The sequence below is a fragment of the Amphiura filiformis genome, chromosome 7 (assembly GCF_039555335.1).
Source record: "Amphiura filiformis chromosome 7, Afil_fr2py, whole genome shotgun sequence".
Classification (NCBI taxonomy): domain Eukaryota; kingdom Metazoa; phylum Echinodermata; class Ophiuroidea; order Amphilepidida; family Amphiuridae; genus Amphiura; species Amphiura filiformis.
Genome location: NC_092634.1, coordinates 7,516,714 through 7,540,966, shown reverse-complemented (window position 1 = coordinate 7,540,966; position 24,253 = coordinate 7,516,714). Strand labels below are relative to the sequence as shown.

The window sequence follows — 24,253 nt, the reverse complement described above, 5'->3', positions numbered from 1 at the left end:
CTATGCCAAAAAGTTGAAAAAATCAACCATCCAAAAAAAACCCAGTTTTTTGCTGTAGGACTTACCGTACTTTTTTCCCCTGGACTTTTTTCTTAATTTTGTCATAGTGAAAATATGGCGGACATATTTTGTTAGTAGTGATTTATTATACATAGTTATGTTCCCTATTATTTACCCCAATCATTTTATGTATTAATGTAGGCCTACTCACTCGTGTGGGTTTGCGAACTCCCGCAAACTTTACTCCGTGAAACAGAGGACGATTCTCAGGTGGTGCTCCTTCGCAAAAGGAGGAATTTACAAAAACAACAACAACGATTTACGATGGCGACTTACATTGGCCGAGAATTTGGAAGAAATGGGCAGTGATTTTGTGTATTTCTCGTACTGATCTAGGAAACCTTATACGTTGTCTTTCCATTTTAGAATGAAAATAGAAATTTTTGACCTGTATCGATTGAAAATTAGAACATATAAGTCAACTTAGTAGCACAAAAACGGTTAGTAATTGTAGTAATGTATTTTTTATTTTTAAGGTAAGCTTACTAAAAATTAAAATATGGCGATCTTTTCCTTAGACCACCCTCGAAATATAGGGCCAAAATTATTACGTTTGCATCAAGGTTTAGTTTTGCATTAAGGTTAAACAGTTGCCAAACACTTTGAAGTCAAGGTTCAATGTATCGGAAGGAGGCCGGAGGCATGGACTATGGAGGGCAGGGCTTCGATAAATGAGGGAAATTATGGGGTAAAAACCCCAAGGTTAAAACAACTTTTAAAACAAGTGAAAACAGCTGTTATTATGCTAGGAAGTTTTTGTCTCAAAAAACAATTTAAAAATTATCGGAAAAGCAAAAACATACCTTCATAAAATCAGCATCACTTCTGAAATTCCGAAACTTAAAAAGATGATCATATCAGATAAGTGGAAAGTGGCGAAGAATTTGCGAAATGAGGGAATTTTTGTAAGAAAAATTAACATCGTATTTTCGAGAAATTCACCATCTTGAATAAATGCCAGAGATGTCAACAAGTCATTTTTTGCATATCAAGTCCAAGTCACAAGTCCTTTTGTCCAAGTCCCAAGTAAGTCAAGTCATTTTGAAAAAGTTGCAAGTCAAGTCAAGTCACAAGTCATCAAATCACAAGTCAAGTCGCAAGTAAGTCACAAGTCACTACAAGTCTATTCACCAGTTTTGTGTTTGCTGGGACAGGACTCCAACTCCGAGTTGTCAACCCGACATACTTTTACTTCCAACACCGAGCCTCTGTCGCTGATTGTGGGCAATATATATTTATGTATTTATTTATTTCCAGTTCAGGTTATGCCGGACACGAGGCCCGCCTGCGGATAATTCATTAATGTAATTGTAGGCCTATTAATATTCATAAATTCTATCCATAAATTTCAATTTACAGGAAAGTAGGCCTAACCTCAGACTTGCATTGGTAACAAGTCAATTTTTTCAAGTCCAAGTCCAAGTCATTTTGTCTAAGTCACAAGTAAGTCAAGTCATTTTGCAAAAGTTGCAAGTCAAGTCACAAGTCCCAAAAATAGTGACTTGAGTCAGACTCGAGTCCAAGTCACACAACTCAAGTCTACATCTCTGATAAATGCAGAATTATGTTACACAGTAAAAACCTGTCGAACACTCTCCTTGAAGAGATTCATGAGGATAGTTTGTGTAGATATGTTTTTGTAGCAATCACGGCAATATAAAATTTCTTGAAACATATCCAGTACTAGTCCTAATAACTAGGAAGATCGAACACTGACATAATCATTTGGATGTTTAAATGAGCCGGTTCTTTCATAGCAGATAATACCCAATGTAAAAGTAAATGTCGTCACATTCTCAGTTACTGGGACTAATCCAGTACGGTACTGTCAAACACGCTTGAATATACTTGATCTGCAAGTGTAAATAATCGTTGAACCGAACGTACGTTAAACACTTGTGCTATGTGAAAGAGTTGGAATTTGCATTATCACCGGTTGCATATTTAAACTCTTTTACGTCAAAAATAGTATAAAAACATGAATTTTGAAACAAAATAAAGCTTGTTCGAAGAAATAAAAGGTATGTTGGTATAGCTAAAAAATGTTTACATGTAAGTGAAAATTTAATTTCATAAATTCTTAATCTTTTCCTTTACCCTTAGACCACCCTCGCTATCCTCTTAGACTACCCTCGCTATAGGGACTAAATTATAACTTGTTTATTTAGACACAACATGCAAGAAGCATATATTTTATTGCATTTAAGTTAAAAGTACAGATCTTGCTAGTTGTAGTTTTTACGGTAACTACAAATTTCGAACAAATTATTAGAACTAAGATCTTGCAGTCCTAAAAATATTAAGCCAAATCTGGTGAGTACGGAGGACGATGATTTAAAAAATGTATTTCCAGCAATATCAATTTTCACTTGATTCATGGTGCCATCGTGCCATATAGACTGTACAACTCCATTGTGTTTTGCATCTGAACTCTTCTCTGTAGATAATGGAAGACAAACAGAATTTACAAGTATCACAACGTGGATCAGGTGTACAGGTACCACAAACCAATAGCGGGTTGCAGGTTGCCGCTATGGGAGGCCTACAAGTACCACAGCGTGGTGCAGGTGTACAGGTGCCCCAGACCAATACCGGAATACAGGTTCCTACAATGGGAGGCCTACAAGTACCAGCAGCTGGGTCTGGCTTCAAAGTTCCTAGTTCTGGACGAGGAAAGAATGCAGGAGGCCTTCAGGTAAGTATGCACTGCCAGATTGATGCAAAAATGGAGGAAAAATTGGGGGTGGAGGGGTGGGAGGGGAGTAAAAAACAATGCAAGAAGATTTATTCAGCATTTAGAAATACAATTCAAAATTGATTCTTGCTTGGTTATATATCATTGGGTTAGTGTCAGTAAGCCATATGAACTATTCAGTCATTTTGCAGAAGCTTTTCAAACTGATTGTAAAGAATAAAAAAGCAATAAGAGAAAATATTTCACAAAAAATGTTGCCTATTTCTGACTTTTTGTACTCTCCAGGGTCAGTCCATATCAAATCAACCAATTTTCTGAAAAGTTCCCAGGTGACCCTCTCAGATTTTGATGAAATTCCATCAGAATATTCTTTTGTGGCCACAATGAACCCATACAAAAATTTGGCTTCATAGGCCATGTCGTTGTCGAGAAATGGCCCTTTGAAGTTTGGTCCGGACCCCCCTTTTTGGCACTTTCATGAGTGTCATTGGTGATTTTACCAACTTTGGTGGCTCATAACTTCTTGTTCTAAACAGATATAAAGCTGCAATCTTGGATTCTAGCTAACCTTATGTCATATTTTCAGAATCTGGCTCTAAATTTCAGATATCTGCTTTCCTTTTTAAGTTATGAGCACCCAAAGTTGGTCATTTATTCAACCGCAAGTGTGATTTTGTCATTTTGGGGGTCCCCTGGTGCCAAAAATATGTGGTCATATGACTCAAATGTCATAGATACATTGTCTATAGGTACATATCTAAGCCCACAAGCAAATTTGAGCAAATCAAACCATTAATGGAGGAATGGGCGGTATCCGAAGTTGGGTTCGGGTGAAAATTTGCTGGAGACCCCCCTCTTTCTGACCAATGGTTGACCATGTTGACAGTTGAAACATGAATTGAAATTTACAGCCCTGAAACATACTTATGAGACCTACCTAGAAATTAAAATTCAGCTTTGGTACTCAACTCCATCATAGTTAGATGGCAGCTTGAAAATAGGGTGGAAAATCTGCTATTTCTTGTCTAAGGGTGTTGAATTCAGCAACCATGACAACAAAATCAGCAAAATTTGACCAAGTTTTGTCACAAGTGTCATATGAAATTTGTTCTGGGTGTGTTTTAGAGGCTAATAAACACATCTAGAGTGGTCTGTAATGTACGACCCAAAAATATGCACATATACTTAGTAAAATTTGGCATATTTTGTTGCCATGGTTGCTGAATTCAACACCCTTAGACTTTTTGCGCCTTGTATAGGCTAATTTGTCACTTTTAAAACTTGACCTTCTATTCAATGCTTGTAACTTTACTTCTTAAGGTCACATTGGATTCAACGTGGTGTCATAATGTGTAGGATTGGATAGTGCATCTATTACGAAAACAAATTTACCCCAATATGGTTCACTTTTGAAATTGTGATTTTTTTTTCCAAGTGTAAGTATTCTTTTTTGGCGCAGTATATAATCAAATTGTTAAAATACATTGTAGCATTGGTTTAATTTTTCTTCTTTTGTGTGTGCTTGATAGATACCTCAAGCTCAATTTCCAGCTGTCAATTCTCCTCAGAGAGCCTCATCACAGCTCCTCAAACCCAGACAGAAAGTTGCCTTGAAACCAGGTCGATCCTTGATGGATTGGGTTAGACTGGGTAATGCAAAAGGGAAGGTACTCAATGGTATAGGGGGAAGATCCTGTGAAGTGAGTGTTGAGGAGCTGGCCAAGCATAACAAACTGGATGATGCATGGATGTCTATTAGAGGTAAGTCACCAGAAAAAACACAGACAGTCTTTCAGGTTTTTTTGTAGTCCAGATTTTCAGCCCAAATTTACGCTCTTTCCCCCCAATTTTCAGGTTTTTTCTTCAGGGTTACTTACATCCCTGTCAGACTGCAAAAGAATTAAGGTACCAGTTCTTTTTCCCCCATGTATATTCTAAACAAAGACAAACATGTCATATTAAAAGCAGCAGCAGAGCTTAAAAGCTCTCCAAAGAAGACCATCTTGGGGAAGATGTGTATTTTGCATTCTGACCATTTGGCTATACAGTCCATCTTAGTTGATATTTCTTCAGAAGTGGGTGAATGCGTGTTTGAACTTGCTAGAACTTCAATGTTTTGATCAGTGCAGTGTTGAATCCTTCTACAAGTGATGCTATATTAAGGTGATTTTGCAATTTCAGTTGCTAAAGTGTTTGCAACCATGAAATTATTATATTAATGGGTACTCAAATGAAATGAATATTGTTGTGTAAATTATCAATGCATTCAAAGTGACAGAGCAATATACAAGTTGTATATATCAAAGTTTTAAAAAACTTAAAAATCCTAGTCCATTTTTCATTTTCCAAAATGTTTATATTTTGACACAAAGTAATGATATAATTTCACTTGAAAAATGGGATAGTTTTAACTTGAAGCAGTGTCCCAGAATATGGCATATGAAACCCTTGTCTCATTTACATCCCTCCTTTTAGGTAAAGTGTACAATATCACACCATATATGGAGTATCATCCGGGTGGGGAGGAGGAGCTAATGAAAGGAGTAGGCATTGATGGGACACAGCTTTTCAATGAGGTAGGTTAGCACACCATATATGGAGTATCATCCGGGTGGGGAGGAGCTAATGAAAGGAGTAGGCGCTAATGGGACACAGCTTTTCAATGAGGTAGGTTAACACACCATATGGAGTATCATCCGGGTGGGGAGGAGGTGCTAATGGAAGGAGTAGGTGCTGATGGGACACAGCTTTTCAATGAGGTAGGTTAGCACACCATATATGGAGTATCATCCGGGTGGGGAGGAGCTAATGAAAGGAGTAGGCGCTAATGGGACACAGCTTTTCAATGAGGTAGGTTAGCACACCATATGGAGTATCATCCGGGTGGGGAGGAGGTGCTAATGGAAGGAGTAGGTGCTGATGGGACACAGCTTTTCAATGAGGTAGGTTAGCACACCATATATGTGACTTGATCAAGGGAATGAGTCGCATGTCGACAATTTTTCATTTGGAAGTTTCTTACATCATTTTCTGGCAGTTTACAAATGCTACATTTTGATACAAACCCCGTCAAAATTGAACATCTGTTTTCCGAGTTATGAGTAATTTATCAATGGCTGAAAACAATATAAAATAAAAGAATTTGATCACAGCAAGATAGATTTCAGCAAGATTCTTCAGCAGTTTGGCAATTTGGTGCTGTTTATAATGTAAACACAGACACAGGGTTCTGATTGGCTAATTATATCACATAATCACATCGGCACTTCATTCACCAATTAAGCTGCATAATAACACTTTGCCTAGTTTATTTATGCGATAATCATGAAGAGCAGTCGGACACCGCTGAAGGACCTTGCTGAATACTATAGTATAGCAAAAATTATTTGCTAATTTTTGCTAATCCTGACAAGAAGAAAGAACCCTTACCTATTTAAACTTGGTGATAACTCACCATGACTTGCCCCAACCTGACATTTTTAAATCTGATGTGCTGTCAGTCCAGATTGGTCTTGGATTTTGCAGCCCTCAGGGTATTATCCTGATGTAATAATAAGAAAAAGTGGTACAAAGTAATTTGTGATTGAGGTGTTCCTTATTGTTTCCTATGCCTAGGTGCATCAATGGGTGAATGTGGAAGGCATGCTGGAAAAGTGTTACATTGGCAGATTGAAGAAGACAATTGACCTGTCAGGTGAGTGCTTTATTGAAGGAATCGTATTTGATCATCAATATAAGGTGGAAATGTGGTTTGTCCCAAACATTGTGTGTGAAGCTGTATAAGCTGTCCACAGTTTGTTGTTTTTATTTCAGCCATACCACATGCACAGAAAAGAAATGTTGTGTGATTCATGTACTACTGTAAAAGTCGTAATTTTTGCACTTGTAATTTTTCATGCTTTGTCGATTTCGAACTACAATGCTTGTTTTTAATTTCATGATTTTGTGTTTTATTACATAGACCTATATTTGTTTTTATTTGCGCGGTACATGTAGTTGTGTTGCATGTAAAAATTAAAGTAACGCAACAATTTCCACTTTGAGGATTATTTATAAATCGGAAACATGTTATTGACTTATCTAAATATTTTGATTGCCTTTAATACAGGTGGAATGAAGAAGCTATCGGTGCCTGCAACAGGTCCATTAAACCTAGCACCACCAGAACCAAAGGCAGTGGTGAAACCCAAAGCTAGGTAAATGGATCTATTTCTTCCCATAAGTTCAAAATACTTTGACCAAAACCACATCAGATGAAAGACCTAAGGCCTAGTAAACATTGTTTGATTGGCGTAATCAAACAATTTTCTTTTTTTGGCCTAAGCAAAAGAAGGAATGATGCTACATTCAAAAACATTTTAAGATAGCCCAAATCGTTAATACTTGACAATTGTAAAATTTAATATCTACATGCACAAATCTTGCTTCTTCTCCATAGTTGTCCAGATCAATGTTTTGATTTAATTCATGCAGGAACGTATCAAAATGCAAAGATGGGAAGCACCTGTATTTCTTTTAAGTCTGTTAAAAACATACCAGAATGTGAAAAAGAACCCATTGTTGTAACCGAGCGCCCTATAAATATTGTGTAACAACAATGATATGATTATGTTTTGAACACTGTCTTATGGTTTCCTCCACAGATATGATTGGTACCAGACGGAGACAGAAGTAACCATAACAATATATGCAAAGTGCAATGTAAGTCATTAAGAGTATTGAATATACTACAAAACACCACAGCCTGGGTACCTCCTCTTCTTGAGCGGCATGAGCAACACAAGAGGGGAACTTGTAACCAAACCACCCCATCCAGGCTGTAGTGTTTTGTAGTATTCTGTAAGGTTAGGGCTAATGATCTGGATACTAGTAGTCTATAGAATATTCTAATATTGCCAGAATTATCTAGTGGTATATTTCATTTATCATATCTTGTAGTAAATTTGATGCAAATATCAAATACACTTCTCTAAGTGGTACCCGAGGATATCTTGTATCCAGCATAGTAGTCAATTTTGTACTTATTTTTGAAATTTGTGACATGAAGTGAATACATTCTAATATTCAAACTACAGTCCAAGATCCCTTATCAGGATTCTGGCTCTCTTTTATACTGATCTCTTTGTTATCGGGATGTGTGATCTTCATAGGAAAATGTGTGAAATATTTCAACACCTCAGTTTAATGCTCTGAAACATTTAGAAGGACATAATATGTACAAACAGGATTCAAATATCATCTGTTATTGTTATTACCCCATTTTGAGAATTACTGTTTGTTATCCCAATTTTAACACTGCAATTAGAAATTTAATACAAAATGACACATAATATATTTATCCAGATTTGAGATTTGTTACTTATCCGGCCAATGCTTGGTCCCATTATGGCCAAATAAAAGAGGTTGGACTGTAATATTATTCCATAATATGTGGTTTTGCTGTCTAATAGTGTTTTACGGGCTAAATCAATTTTAAAATTATGTTCTTTATACATTTCAGATAACCTGATACTATCATACTACATGTAGCTTTGTAAAGACCTTTTTGGCTCATAAAGCATGTACATGACCACCCTAACAATAAAAGTGTATGAAACTTCTAAAATGTTTACAAATATGTAATTTAGCTTTATTCTATATTTCTAATGTGTTGATCTTTTATTATGGTTTTCAGACAATAACCAAAGACAGAGTAGTTTTAGACAAACATGAGAAGGATCTCAGGGCAACTATTTATATTGATGATTATGTCTATACAATACACCTTGGTAAGTAAATTGATACCTGTCAACAGCACTGAATTAGAGAAGGAGAACCGGGACTTCTACCGCCACATACAATCGCGCCTTCAGCTATGGGGAGAAAATTGGGGGTATTTATGTCCTTGCCAATGGTGCGGAGAGACAAACGAAAACAATCCTGCGTCTCATCTGAAGCGTCTTGGTACTCGTATGTAGGTCACATCAAATGCGTCTCGCAAATGCGCCAATCATCCATGTTGCACTTGCCTCGACTGCAATCCAAGGGAAACTTAATAACCCCAATTTTTGCTCCATGCCTATATCAAGATGGCAGTCGAGTCCCTGTTCTCCTTCTCTAATTCTGTGGTCAACAGGTAGATATCGTACTAGTTAATACTTAGAATTGATAAGAAACCACTGTGTTGTCCTAAGATGTAGTTGTGTTGCACAAATATATGGAGTGAGGGATGTGTTTTAGTGATATCTACTACGTACATTCTTATGCAACTTTCATGGTCAGTAGGGCCAAATCTTTTCTCTCTCTCATTACATTAGTGTCACCTCCAGCATGCTTCAAATCTCCAAATTACACATTAACATAATGAAAACAGTAAATATAACTTGGACTCCTGACCTAGATTTGGGACTTGGATCATTGAAGTCTTATGTAGAGATACAAAGGACATGGTTATTATATTTGCAGTAGTTGCTTGCTACCAAGCAATAACTCAAAGGTCAGATTTGTTGCTGTTATTTTTAACTCAACTACAGAACTTGTCGTATGAAGAAAACTTACTTAATTATACCTATACATGTATAAGCCTTTCACACTAGCAGTCTGCTGTTTTTCACAATGTCCTGCCATCTACTTCTTTTGCTTGTTAGCCTGCTCATGCCTGTCAGGAGTTTTGCCTAATCAACTAATATAGTCTTGATTCTCTCTCTTCAAGAGAAGATGGTTGAGTAAAAGTTGATTTTGAATTTTCATTTCCTCATAATTGTCATTTCAGATCTGTGTGAAGATATATCTGATAGTTATCAAGGTAAGCAATAACATGTTAAAGGCAGGCTCGTATATGGTACTCTCTGTGTGTGCAGACTCTTCTACTCTGAGCAGGCTGCATAATACAGACTAGTCACCAACAGGTTAAGTTCCAGCATCGATCACCCCGTAACAGACAAAACTGCAATGCACATAACTGCATACACTTCTACTCTGAGCAGGCTGCATAGACTAACACAGACTAGTCACCAACAGGTTAAGTTCCAGCATCGATCACCCCGTAATGAGAGCCCATCATTCCATGAAGTGTGAGAGACAAAACTGCTGTGCACTTTTTTATCCAACCTTGTACGCCCGCGTAAATTCAAGCCTGCGTCACACGATTGTTTGGCAAATGAGGTGCTGATGTGATGATGACATGATTCAATTAGCCAATCAGAACCCATGTTTATGCCATAAACTGTGCCAAAATAAAAATTGTCAAGGAAGTTTTCTAAAAGATAATAATCTTTTAGAGTTTTTAACATGAGCGATTGTTTTTACATTTCAGTACGAGTACGTCAGGGACCAATTAATAGAATTATGATAATTCTACAGAAAACTGAACCAAAGAAATGGCCGTCCTTAGGACAGCCTGCTGATGGCAATAACTCAACAGTGCTTACCAAGGAAAGAGGTATGGATATGTAATATGCATAGGGTGTCATAAAATATGTACAGAATAGGCAAGACATGATATGCCAGTATTGCCAGCAATTTAAAGTCAGTGTTGGGGCCAGATTGTCCATGTCCCGGAGGAGTTAGAAATGTGTTGAAATTCATAGTAAATAATGAGAATAAAATATGGACATAATTTGGCTGAAAGGTTAAAGGGTATTCAATCTTTTCACCCAAAACATGTCCATTGCCTGAAGTTGGGTTACAGAAAATACTATTTATTGAGCTCTTTCCCTCTTTGCAATATAACTATAATACATGCAATGTAAGATCATAAATACATGTACATGGATGATATCAGTATGCAAAAAGACAAATAACAGTTTGTTATAAAAGTATGTGAAGTGCTTCAGGCGATTTCGCCAAGTGTGAGTAGTGATAAAGCCTTTTTTACTGTTGTTTTATCAATCAAAAGAGGACAAAGTTACTCATTTTTTACCAGTGAAAAGCTTATACTTAGATACTATTTGGCTATGTAAAGTGAACACAATGATATTGTGTGGCTTAATTAGCCTTTATATTAACAAGACTACCTCAAAAATAATACATTTTGTTTGTCTGTTTTATTGTTCCAGAACCTATATTTAGATCCTGTCAGTTGATATGCTGTTCCCCCGTTAGTCATGATACTAATCTGTACACATTCCACCTACCAAATGGTACATGTATGAATATACCTATTGGTTATCATGTGAATCTCATGATCAAATGTAATGGTAAGTCTCATGTGTGTCTGTAGGTGTGTTTGTGTTTTTGAATGTAGCTGGGTTATCACACATTATCAAACAAGGATGACAGCATAGGCATAGATCCCGGGGGATGGGGGGATTTATCCCCCCCCAATATTTTGCCAGGGGGGGATGGTCCATACAATCATCCCCCAATGTTGACGCCTGTTAATGGGTTTCTGACCAAATTAACCTCATATTTGCCCATTTGAACCCCAAAAGTGCAAATTTCTGCACGCTTCGCGCGCATTTATTCTACTTTTATTTCATCATACCCAGGGAGCAAACCCCCATATTTTGATGCAAACTGACTTGGTAAGATATAAAAACGTGTCCTATATAGATGGATTCTATGGACTATAGGCTACATCCCTAGGGTGGACACGTTTTGAAATCAACTACACAGGGGTGTTATGGGGGGGTCAAAGTTTGCCCCTGAAACCCCTATTTGCAGCGTAATACTTAATGTAATACACTAAATGTGACAAAATCACCTTTTATTTACACAAAGATGATTAAATTAATGCTTAAAATTATGCCATACATTTGATTGGACTGTGCCACCATGTTGGGGGGGTGTGGGGGTGTGTGTGTGTGTGGGGGCTGGATAATGGGGGGGTATCAGATGAAGTAGAGCTGCGCATATGGCACGTGTGGTATCATATTTCGTTAAATTTTGCAGTCACTTAACTACTCTGATGTGCTGTTTCACATTCTTATATTGGATACATGTATATATAACAAGTAGCTAGACCCTCTTAATCTTCACGATTTAGGTTCCTGTAGACCCACTCCTACTTATAGAATTGCCCACCTTTTTCTATCCTGAATACCCTCTGCCTAGTAACAGAGACCCGACTTACCAAAACTAGTCCTTGACCAGCCGCGGATCCAGAGAGAAAAAAATACGGGGGGCGCAAAATAGGCCTACATGAGATTTCTAGAGGCGACGAACTATATATGGCCATGAAAAGCGTCATGGCGTCACTTACTTGCGACTTTGGGGGTGTCTGAGGGGGATGTGCCCCCCCTCAGAAGTGAGAAACTTTTGCAAAATTAAGACCAAATTGAAGCCATTTGGTGGACCATTTTGACACTATTATTGTGTAAAATTTGAGTTTGAAAGAGCGGAAAATTTGTGAAATGACCATAACGGCTCATTTCCTATTCGAGGACAAGTTTTCAATATTATAATTGTATTAATTTAATTGTTCGCGCGACCCAGGGGGTGTCTGAAGGGGATGTGGCCCCTCAGAAGTGAGAAACTTTTGCAAAATGAAGACCTAATTGATGCCATTTGGTAGACCATTTTGACATTATTATTGTGTGAAATTTGAGATTTAAAGAGCGGAAAATTTGTGAAATGATTATAATTGTATAAATTTAATTGCTTGCGCGACGCAGGGGGTGTCTGAGGGGATGTGCCCCCCTCAGAAGTGAAAAACTTTTGCAAAATGAAGACCTAATTGAAGCCATTTGGTGGACCATTTTGACATATATTGTGTGAAATTTGAGTTTTAAAGAGCGGAAAATTTGTGAAATGACCATGCCGGCTCATTTCCTATTCGAGGACAAGTTTTCAATATTATAATTGTATTAATTTAATTGTTCAAGCGACCCAGGTGTCTGAAGGGATGTGGCCCCTCAGAAGTGAGAAACTTTTGCAAAATGAAGACCTAATTGATGCCATTTGGTGGACCATTTTGACATTATTATTGTGTGAAATTTGAGTTTTAAAGAGCGGAAAATTTGTGAAATGATCATGCCGGCTCATTTCCTATTCGTGGACAAGTTTTCAATATTATAATTGTATAAATTTAATTGCTTACGCGACGCAGGGGGGGGGGGGGGCGGGGGGTTGTTCCCCCCCCAGAAGGGGGAAGCTTTTGCAAAATGAAGACCTAATTGGAGCCATTTGGTGGACCATTTTGACATTATTATTGTGTGAAATTTGAGTTTTAAAGAGCGGAAAATTTGTGAAATGACCATGCCGGCTCATTTCCTATTAGTGGACAAGTTTTCAATTATTATAATTGTATAAATTTAATTGCTTACGCGACACAGGGGGGTGTCTGAGGGTATGTGCCCCTCAGAAGTGAAAACTTTTGCAAAATGAAGACCTAATTGAAGCCATTTGGTGGACGATTTTGACACTATTAAAGTATTATTGTGTAAAATTTTAGTTAGATAAAGTTCGGAAATGTGTGAAAATGAAGGCCCAATCGAAGCCATTCGTGGAACATTTAATATCATTATTCACTATTACTGTAGGCCTAATCATTATTATTCAGTTATTACTTAAAACAATATAGGCCTAAAGTGTACGGGTGTCCGAACAAAAGCAAAAACGGCCAGTTGTTTACGCATACGTGGGTGTGTCTGAGGGGAAAATTTTGCAAAATGAAGGACTCAATTTAACCTTTCTCTTCTCTTTTTCTCGCCTTTCTTTTCTCTTATTTTCCTTTTCTCTTTCTCTCCTTTCCCCTTTTCTCGTTTTTACGGGGGGCGCGCGCCCCATCTTTCCTACTTTTGCTATTTTTACGGGGGGCGCGCGCCCCCTCCGCTCCCCCCCTGGATCCGCACCTGTTGACCCAGCTATAGCCATAGAGCCTAATGTAGCAATGCAGCATCATATCTGCGTCTCTCAGTATTGCTCACCTCTCTCTCTCTCTCTGACCACAAGCAAGAGCATGGACCCTGAGTTTGATCCCTTACTCAGTCCTCAGTACAGTACCCCTAACGCCCCCCTGGGACTCCCCAAACTCCATACTCCTAATCATATCCCCGGGACCCCTAACAGAAAGACCTGTAACTGCATTCCTGGAACCTCTAACTCCGTCCCGAGACCCATGACCGTCCCTGGGGTCATCTTCAGTACCTGTAAACCCATATCCGATTCCCCTTACCCAATGCCCACGGTACCCCTTACCCTGTTCCTGGTACCCAATCCTGGGACCCCTAACTCCATCCCCATCCCTTACCCTATTCCCTGGGACCTCTAACACTAACTATTCAAACTTTAACTCCATTTCAGGAATCCCTAATTCCGTCCCGATACCCATGACCCGTTCCTGGGACCCTAACCCCATCTTAATTACCTGCAACCCCACACCCGGTTCCTCTTATCCAATGCGGTACCCTTACACCATTCCTAGTACCCCTGTACCCCTTACACTATATATCTGGCACCTAGCTGTAACACCAACTGTGGGACCTTTAACTCCATTCCTGAAACCCCTAACTATTCCTGAGACCCATGACATGTCACTGGGACCCTAAGCCCATCTTTGGTAGCTGGGTAACCGTCCCTGGTATCATTACCCCATCTTCAGTACATGTAAACACATATCCGGTTCCCTTTTCCAATGCTCGATACCCCCTACCCCATTCCTGGTACCCATTACACCAACCCTGGGACCCCTAACTCCATCCCCTGTACCCTAGGCCCTTACCTTATATATTCCTGGGACCTATAACACCAACTATGGGACCTTTACCTCCATTCCTGGAACCCCCAACTCGTCCCGAGAGACCCATGGCACGTCCCTGGGACCCTAAGCCCATCTTTGGTACCTGTAACCCCATATCCGGTTTCCCTTACAATGCCCGGTACCCCCTTACCCCGACCATGGGAGCAATAACTCCATTCTCAGTACCCCTTACCCTATCCACGGGACCTTTAACACAATTGTGACCTCTAACCTTATTCCTGGAACTAACTGCTGTGTCCCCTAACCTTGTCCCTGGTACCCCACATCCCATGGCCGGTCATCCCTGAAACCCCTAACCCCTTTAACCCATAACCTGTTGTACCCTTTGCCCTGTCCAGTGTCCCCTATAGCCCCTCTCCGGTACCCCTAAACATGCCTTTCGTACTCCCAACTCCATCCCCAGTACACATAACTCTGTCCCGGTACCCATTACCCAAACCCTGAGACCTCTTACTCCATCCTTAGTACCCCTAACCTTATCCCTGGGTCCCCTAACACCGACTATGGGACTCTCCCCATTCCTGGAACCCCTAACTCCGTCCACTGAACCCCTAACCTTGGTACCCCAAACCCCATTGCTGGTACCCATAATCCCACCCTGGATCTCTAAACCCCTTCACCTGGACCCATAAACTGTTGATCCCGTGACCCTCGTTACCCGCTACCCTGTCCTTGTTACACCTAACCCCTTTCCTGGTACTCCTAAAACATCCTTGGACTTAATCAGTAGACGAGACATTACCAGCTACCCTTTCTTCATCGGAAAACCTACATGGTTAGAGAAAAGCAAGACTGTTCCACTGGATCATCTTGCTAGTTTTGCAGAGGCTGACCACAACCTCACAGATGACGACATTGACCAGGCGCGGCAGTTGTTCATTTCATTCTACTCTTCTAGCAATGACATCGCCCAGTGTAATAATCTTACAGAGCTCAGGGCTCACAAATTTCTGAAGAGTGATACTACTAACTTAAAGAGATTACCGCCAACTGAGGATGCATTTCGCCTTCACCTGGAGAGAGCATCATATGCATGCATCATAGACAAAACAGCACACATCACTAAGTCCTTCCCCCCCAGATCCCAAGGAATGCGGATGGACTTTAGAGGGGGACATCGTAGTTCCACAAGCAATGAGAGAAATCCACCATGGCCACCAAATGTGTCAAAAGGAACCAACTGCTCTTGCAGGAAAGGGTACCAAAGAAACTGCAAGTGTTCAAAAGTATCCAGGCGCTGCAATACTGGCTGTATCTGCAGAGGACATCCTGATACTTGTAGTCGAAAGCGAAGCTGCAAGAAGACTTCGGAAAGGGATCTGGCAGGTAAACTGGAGTCCAAGTGATGAAAAAGAAAGTGGATCTGAAGAAGACATCCAATGGGGTATTAGGTACCATGGCAGAAAATAGTTCCTATAAAATTAAACATTCCACTCACGGGACACAAAATATAGCCTCATTAACCATGTTAACGTTTCAATCATTCGTCACTATATAGTAGGCCTATAGGCCTACATGTGCACCTATAAATTAAGTGTCACTCTTTGGAGGATGATAAATTGACCAAACCAACACCACCTCCAGTGTTTAAAATTAAATTTCCTTTCATTTGACACCAAACACAATATACTTTGAGCAAAAATTACTAAAATGGACCCCCCCCACACACGTGACCCCCTGTTGTAGGCCCGTGCAGAAGATTTTTTACGTGTCCACCCTAGGGGTGTTTATTTGACCCCACTAAACCGTTTGACACCCATGAGGTTTTTATATCTTCCCAATGCAGGTGGACCATCTCTGCTCCCTGGGTATCAGTTTAGCTTCAAAATAGCAAACAATTTACCATAAACTTATTCTATCGCAAAAAGGTGCTGGATTGACTATACTTCAAGAATTTTTTCCAACTCCATCTCCCCCCCCCCCCAATGTCAAAAAGAAATCTACGCCACTGGATGACAGCATTTTCTCACACTGACATGTGTTTTTTGCAGATATGTAACCTCCATGGTGTGTCATCAATTAGAGAATAAAGGTATTGTTTTTAGCCGCTGTCATGTATCCATCGTCTCTTATAAGGGCATATAACATGGGCAACATCATTATTTGATTACGCCACACCTTTATCCTCATTCTTAAACACTTCAATTTTGATTTATTTGCCAAAACGCAAATGCTGAGCGCGGTTACTAATATTCGACAGTGGACTTCCATGCCGTCAGCATAGATATTGTGCGTCTTGTTGTGCGTCAAACAAATTGCGAGAGCGCCCGGTGGCGGTATTTGGATTGCTACTATATTTGCACAGATTGTGATTCGCACTTGTGTTATTGGTCGTCCTGTATTAGAATGATCGATTTTTGGAAAGGCAAAACGTAAAAATTGTTTATTATGGAGGAAAATTATGTGTTATTTTGTAAAGTGAAGAGCTGAAAGTGACGGTTATGAATGAGGTTAATAGTTTTGCATTGGTAATATGTCAGGCATTGTGAAAAATCTAAACATTTTGCTTTGGACCTTGGAATGTCCCAAAAATTAAGGGGCTCATATATTCCTCGGTTCCAAAGGCAAAATGTTTAGATTTTTCACAATGCCCTCCAAATAACCGATGTGCAGTTATTAAACCTCTAATCAATAACCTCAATGTATGTATGCTGTATCGTATCATCTAACCAGCAATTTGATTGGGATGCACATGGCATCATCAGAGGTTATGAATGTGTGTCAGTTGAGATGACCGAGAGAGATCACTAACCTCGACGTATGTATTCATTGTATATGTGTGTATAATCATGATAATCTAACAAGCAATTTGATTGGAACACTTATGGTGTGATACGCAGAGGTTACGAATGTGTATCGGTTTGTGTGAGTCTTGTTTGTGCGAGTCTGTTTGTGTGAGTCGATCTGCTTACCTTGGTCTCTCTCTTGCAGGAGTTGATACCAACCGGCCATACACAGCTGTTGTTCCATCGCTACAACACGCTGATGTTCCAAATCCAGCAGCAGGGATGGAGGGAAGACTGTTGCATCTTATGGTCAAACTCTATCCTGATGGACTGCTGACACAGCAAATGGCAACATTAAAACAAGGTAATGGGCTGAGTGGTGGAATTTTAATTGAGTGGTGGTATGTCAGCAAAGAATAAATTTTGTCTAATTCAATTGATATCATAGCTGTCTATGTATCTCTTTCATGACATAAGTTATACCAGTAACCTTAATTCTGTAATAGCTGTAATTTATCTCTTTAGTAAATTGCTTGTGGGCTGACCTTAATAGAGGCTTCATAAGGGTCTTGTGTATAGTTGAAGTAGTATGAGGTGCTTCTTGCACCTTCATGTCTGCTCTCTCATACCATCAGGTAGTACTGGAATGACATAGACTAATAATAAAACCTTAAATTGTTAGACATGGAAGATAGGACAGTCCCACATGATTATGCAATATTTGTCATTGTGGTTTTAGCTAGGATTTGACAAGTGCCTGTCATTTTGACCAAAACTGCCTGTCTAATATTTGGCCCTAAAAGCACCAACCAGACCTTTTCCCCTTCCGGGGTTCAGTCAGTTTAAATAGCTATTTGCTGTAGCCTTTATTTGTTTAGTCTGGTCTTGTTTTGACTTCACAGAACTTTTTTAAGCATTATTTTTAGAATATAGGCATTAAATTTTGCCTGTTCCAGGAATAAACTTCCCATTCAAAATAATAGGTTGACGCGGGTGGCTAGCTCACACTAAAAGCACAGGAATATCAGGTGAGGCTAAAAATATCATAAGTGCATAGTAATAATGAAGCCCTTACAACCGACTTTCTTGCACCCGATCAGTTGACGATCTGTTCCTCTTTCATCCGTGGGTCTGACATAATTGTTTTTATTCTGTTCTTACAGGTGATAGTGTTGCTATAAGTGATTATGAGGGTAACTTTGATGAATCCAGACTCACCAAGTGTAGTCATCTTATCATGCTAGCAGCAGGGACAGGGTTTACTCCAATGATTAGGTTATTACAATGGTGCCTACATGAACACAAGGAATCCACATGGTAGGTTATAAACAGGGGTATACCCCTCATTGAAGGGTCTTTGGTAATGAATTTCAAAAACATCAGCCAAAAAAAGTATCTGCAAGTAAATAACATGGCAGATACTGTGGTTTTTCCACCAGCAACGTGTCAATATTTTTCTGTTTTCAAATTTGGCCAAAAATACTGTATTAAGGGTACAGGCTATAGGAATAAAGACCAATCGAACATATTCTTGTTTATGCCATAATATTGTAGTCTTTCAACCCTTTCATAACTTCAGCTGTGTATTTTACGAAAATTCCCGCTAAAAAGTGGTTCTTTTAATTTTTGAAAATCTGGATTTTTCGTACTGATTATACTATAATGATCACCAGACAATAATGATCTGATCACACTATAGACTGTGTTGACATGAGACGTCAATTGCTAGGCAATTTCGGTCATATGCCCACGGATATGTTATGTTCAGTACGGTGTACCATGAGGAACATGCTAACTTAAAATAATTTTTGCAAACTCTGATAATTGTTTACAAACTCAAATAATTATTACAAACTTTAATTTTTTTTGTTGCCAACTTTAATATAATGTATTGTGCATGTAGAGGCCCATTTATTGTCAGGCAGGATTATTTTTCACCACCTTCGGCCGCGAAATATTTATTTTTCAATTATAATGTATACCTTCATACAAAGTTGGGTGGGAGAAATTTGTTTTACTCACCAGTGAGGCAAACATTTTTTTCCATCTCACTAGTGGGCGAAGTTTTTTTTTTCGTCTCACTAGTGGGCGAAGTTATTTTTTCAAAAACTCCCATGCCCCCTGGAAATCAAATGGTGCCCTCTTAACAACAATTGAGCGCTATTAATACACATTAATGTTTTTAAGCAAATAAAATTCCAAAATATGGTACGTTTTCTGTCTTTGCTTGCCACGTGGTAAGCCTATGTTGAATTTGCGATTATATGTACAAAAAAATGTCAAGATGGATACCAACAAGTTGTGTGGCGAGCGGTCTAAGACCCTTCTTTTAAAAAAAAATCATATCATCGCATCGCGCATAGACTCAATCTCGATAGCCTGAGTATCGCTGGGAGTCTTGCTCTCTCGTGAAAGTCGAAAGTTTGCAAAAAATATTTCACGTTTGTAAAAAATTATTTGAGTTTGTAGAAAGTTATTCGAGATTGTGAAAAAATTATTAGAGTTTGTAAAAAAACTATTTGAGTTTGTAGAAAATCATTTCAGTTTGTAAAAAAATATTTGAGTTTGTGAAAAATTATTTTAAGTTTGCATGTCCCTCATGGTACACCGTAGTTCAGGGACCGTGCTTTTAAAAACCCGCCAGATCACAATCAGGCCATTGACCTGTGTAGTGGTCATACGTTGCTCGCTCAACCATAACAGCATGACTGTCCCTAAAAGCTACTAATTAATAATGCGTTGCATCAGGTCATGGACTCTATTCAATAATTTCAATCCTTTCTTTGAGGTCAACAGGTGCGTGGTTCTAGATAATATTATCTTTCTTCATCCAATGGACTTTGGGGAACTGCTGAGATAATGAGTGGATGTTACAATCTAATCGGCTACAATCGGCATAGTTGATATCTGATTATGATAATTCACCAGCAGCAGCGAAATTACAGCGCTTTGTATCCTCTGGTGCGCTATATAAATCTTATATGGATTAATGTTATTTATTTATTTTATAAATATTTCTTGTAAACACAATCTAATGTGGTGCTCAGAAAACAACAACAGAAAACAGTGAAAGGTGAATTCAAATGGTTTATTCCCCTTGTTATGCAAGAATGATTTATTATATGTTATTATTCCATGGAGTGTTTTGAAGACCATCATCATGGCATTCACATATACTTCCAACATTTAAAAAAAAACATGTGTTCCTTTCAGCTTTATGATTTGTGTAATAAAATGTTAGTAATTGATTGCTTTTTTCATTATTTTTCAGCAAATTAAAGCTGCTTTTCTTTAATAAAACCGAGAAAGATATTTTATGGCATGATCAGCTACAAACTTTATCAACAGAAAACAGTGAAAGGTGAGTTCAAATGGTTTATTCCCCTTATGGAAGACATGACATTTTACACATCCCTGTGTGAGAGATTATTAAAAATCTCTCACACAGGGAGTGTGAATTTCAAATTAGGGTTACCTGAATGGGTGATTCTGTTTGAAATCTACACCACCTCTGTGGGAGATTAAGGTCATATCTTATGTAGGGAGTGTAGGGATTTTAACTGGAATGTGTGAATAGAAATGTTCAGTCTTGAAATACTTGTGTAAATTTCATGGGCATAGTGCAAGACCATTGTAAGTGCATATATTGCATGGTTTTGTAGGAGCATAATTTTTCTGTTTTATGAAGTTGATATGCCAAAGATTGTTTGGTTTTATTGGAATATTCAGAATATTGATTAATAGATTATAGTTAAATATTTGATGCAGAATGCAGCAATGCTCACTTTTATAATGTGAACAACATCTAACCCAGGCTTAAATTTGAAAAGGTCACTTTGAGTATGATTAACTGAAAAGCATTCTTACAAGAAATAAAAAAGGAAAGTAAAAGTTATTTTGTGAATTCATATTCACATTGATTTATTGAAAACAACAAGAGAAATGACAATATTGTGTGTGATACAAGCATGTGATTTTACTAGCATACAAGTTTATCTGTGTTGGTCAAAGATATTATACATATACCCAAAGATTACAGACTCAAATTGCACCATATGTGAGCTATGTTAAACCGGCCACCATTTTGGTTTGCTGCTCATGGAAGGCAGATAATGTACCTCAGGCATTCATCAGCTAAAACCCAAAATAGAAAGATAATATGTATCTTTATTCTTGAGCATTACAAAGAATTGTATACACATTGCTTAGCATTCATTTTGGCTCAATGTGTTACATAGCGAACAGAAAAAAACCCACACACTTTCAATCAAGTTTGCTGGGCACATAGTTAATTAATCCGTAGGTACATTAAGTTGCCTCCATGAGCGACACACAACATGGATGAGTTGGTACTCTTTTATTCTGCCTCACTGGTGTTGATTAGGATTTTAATTTTTTGATCTCAACACAAGATTAGTCATACCTGATCCCAAACTAGAGTTGCCAGTCCCTCGACAAAGGTCAAGTTGTGACCAAAAATTGGAGGTAGGTCTAATCTTGTGTGTTGAGATAAAATGTTTTAAAAATCCTAAAATATCTAAAATATGTGATTTTTAATTGTTAATGAATTAATTTCTTTCATAATACATTTCATTTTGGGGGCTAGTGTGCTCTACTATATTGTGATGAAGTGGTATATGATATTGATAAGAAAAACAAATACAATTAACAGCAACAGCAACATACTTATTAACCCACAACATTATTGTTTACTTTCATACATGCAGATTTGAAGTGGTTCATATCCTGTCAGCAGCGGACGCATCTTGGCATGGTGCAACTGGTAGAGTTAGGTCAGAGTTAATAGAAGAATATATACCGGCTCCTAAAGATTTGGCAGATAAGTCTCCTCTAGTGTGTATATGTGGATCAACGCCTTTCACCAATGAGACTTATAGGTAAGTGCATTATGGGTACCATATTCATTCCATTAACCGCCCATTGTACTTAACAGTCTTTTTGGGTGGGCGCTTATTTTTAACGTTGTTTAAGCCGACAATACGTAAAAAGACAAGAAATATTCATCCATCGTCATAAAAGATGGGCGATCACATCAAAAAATGATTTTAGACTGTTCAGAATAGGCAAATTTTACTCAAAAGATACAGTTGACTCATCGAAATAATTTTCATTCAAATTTCAAAATTAACACAGTATATAACATCCGGTGCAAAAAATGTCAACGATGTCCAATCGCAAAATGATAGCAACGCTCTCTAGCATCGAATGCTACACTGGGTGGGCGCTTATAGGGGCATGGGCAGTTAATGGAACAAATACGGTAGTTGGCTTAGGGCTATTCACAATGTCACAATCAAATTGGTGTAGTTTTGAGCCGAACAAATTAGGAAAAACAAAGAAAATTGCTGTTTAATTCTAGCCTTACAATGTGTGCCACTCTGTTGATTGTGACTGAGGTCGGTTGGTTTAATGTGTTATGACCTTTTTGAAAGCCATGTATGTACAGTGTTATGAACATCACATACGCTTTCAATGCTATGAATTTAACGCCTTGCTCAGTCCTTTTATTAAAATCTCAGATTTTGTCACAAATACAGTACCAAAGATATGTTTAAAGACATTCATGACATTGCAATCATGTAAAAATAATTATGAATAAAATTGAGGCTGTCCTCCTCAGCAAATGTTACAATATTGCTTAAGTAAGTTAAGTACCACTGAGAAAAACAATAACAAGGCAATAATTACAAAATAAGTCATTCAAAACATAATTATGACAATAATATGAAAATGTTATTCAAAATAAATTGTACTTATGATCCAATTCCTTTTATTTATTGATTTATTTGTTTCTTATTAAACCTGGGGTGACCAATCAATGCACTGGCACTGTTCTCCCTTGGTTCCGAGGTAGCACAATTAAGGCCATATATATAATACACAATAAAAACGGCATATAAAACATATCATACGATTGCACACATTACAACAAATTATATCAAGAGCAATACAATAAAAAAAATCATTTAAGACATAGGTCATATGATTGGACATTACATCAAGGAAATATACATAATAACAATAGAGAAATGGATTTTTTTCTTCTTTTTTATAAGAATGTTAAGTTTACAGACAGGGTATGCAACAAGTACAAAAACTTTTTGAAAATGATGTTTGATTTTGGTCAAAACATTTTAATAACATTAAATGTCAGGTCATGAAAATGTTTTAAAACTTTTGTAAGAAAAACACATTTTCAAATATCAAAATGTTGGTGTAATTAAGATAAACATTTAACATAATATGTTTTGCAACAAGTTTTACACAGTGCTTTGAATGTTATTAAAATGTTTTATAACCTTTATACATGTATAACCCAAATTAAACTTTTCTGGCAACCTGTTGCAAATGCTTTTGAAAACGTTTTGTGTTTGTTGTGATTTTTCTTGTTATTACAGACTAATTTAGATAAATGGTCATCTTTTCTCTCCGTTTTCTGTTGCAGGTTAATCCAGGCCCATGGTTTTACTTCATCTGTAATTCACTTGTTTACAGCTTGACCATAAACTTATTAGTACTATCTTATCAACTTTTAACATAAGTTTTTAACATAAGTCATCCTATGATCAGCTCATAATAGGCAAGAATTACTTGGTTTAATGTATGTGTTAAATATAAAGTCCCAACATATGCGTGCATGAAATCATTGTTTGTGTAGGTGCTGTAGCTGTGTGTACGCCATAGTATATCACTCCAAGATGTTATGAGTCGTGCAGATTAGGAGCTGATGATACCACATTAGGAGCTGATGAAACCACATTACTATAATTATACTAACCTATCGATTGATCCTTTGTTTAAGTGGACATTTTTAATCATTTTAAGCACATATTTTATTATTCAAAAGACAAGGTCCCATATGAACTACTGCGTGACATACGGTTCCCTGTTTGAAAAACATGTGCAAATTTGATGAAAAACAAAAAAGCCTGTTATAATTTGTGGCCGTTTATGTAAAAAAGGTATATACATTAAGGTTTACACAGAGAGTAGTCATTGTGGGTTCTTTTACCTCAGATTAATTCAGTTTTAAGCTTGTATAGTTAAAAAACTAGCATTTCGTTTTTCATA

At 37.9% G+C, this 24,253-nt stretch overlaps 1 protein-coding gene across 1 annotated transcript; it reads left to right on the top strand.

Moving 5' to 3' along the window:
- The first annotated feature begins 306 nt into the window (after nucleotides 1-306).
- Nucleotides 307-22,073, top strand: LOC140157599 (cytochrome b5 reductase 4-like). Its single transcript, XM_072180839.1, has 15 exons — nucleotides 307-500; nucleotides 2,504-2,755; nucleotides 4,285-4,516; nucleotides 5,231-5,331; nucleotides 6,371-6,449; nucleotides 6,864-6,951; nucleotides 7,399-7,456; nucleotides 8,430-8,523; nucleotides 9,507-9,539; nucleotides 10,050-10,175; nucleotides 10,792-10,932; nucleotides 17,367-17,525; nucleotides 18,325-18,478; nucleotides 20,433-20,522; nucleotides 21,889-22,073. The coding sequence occupies exons 2-15, from the start codon at nucleotides 2,507-2,509 to the stop codon at nucleotides 22,061-22,063; spliced, it is 1,779 nt and encodes a 592-aa protein (XP_072036940.1). The 5' UTR covers nucleotides 307-500; nucleotides 2,504-2,506; the 3' UTR covers nucleotides 22,064-22,073.
- Nucleotides 22,074-24,253: the final 2,180 nt, after the last annotated feature.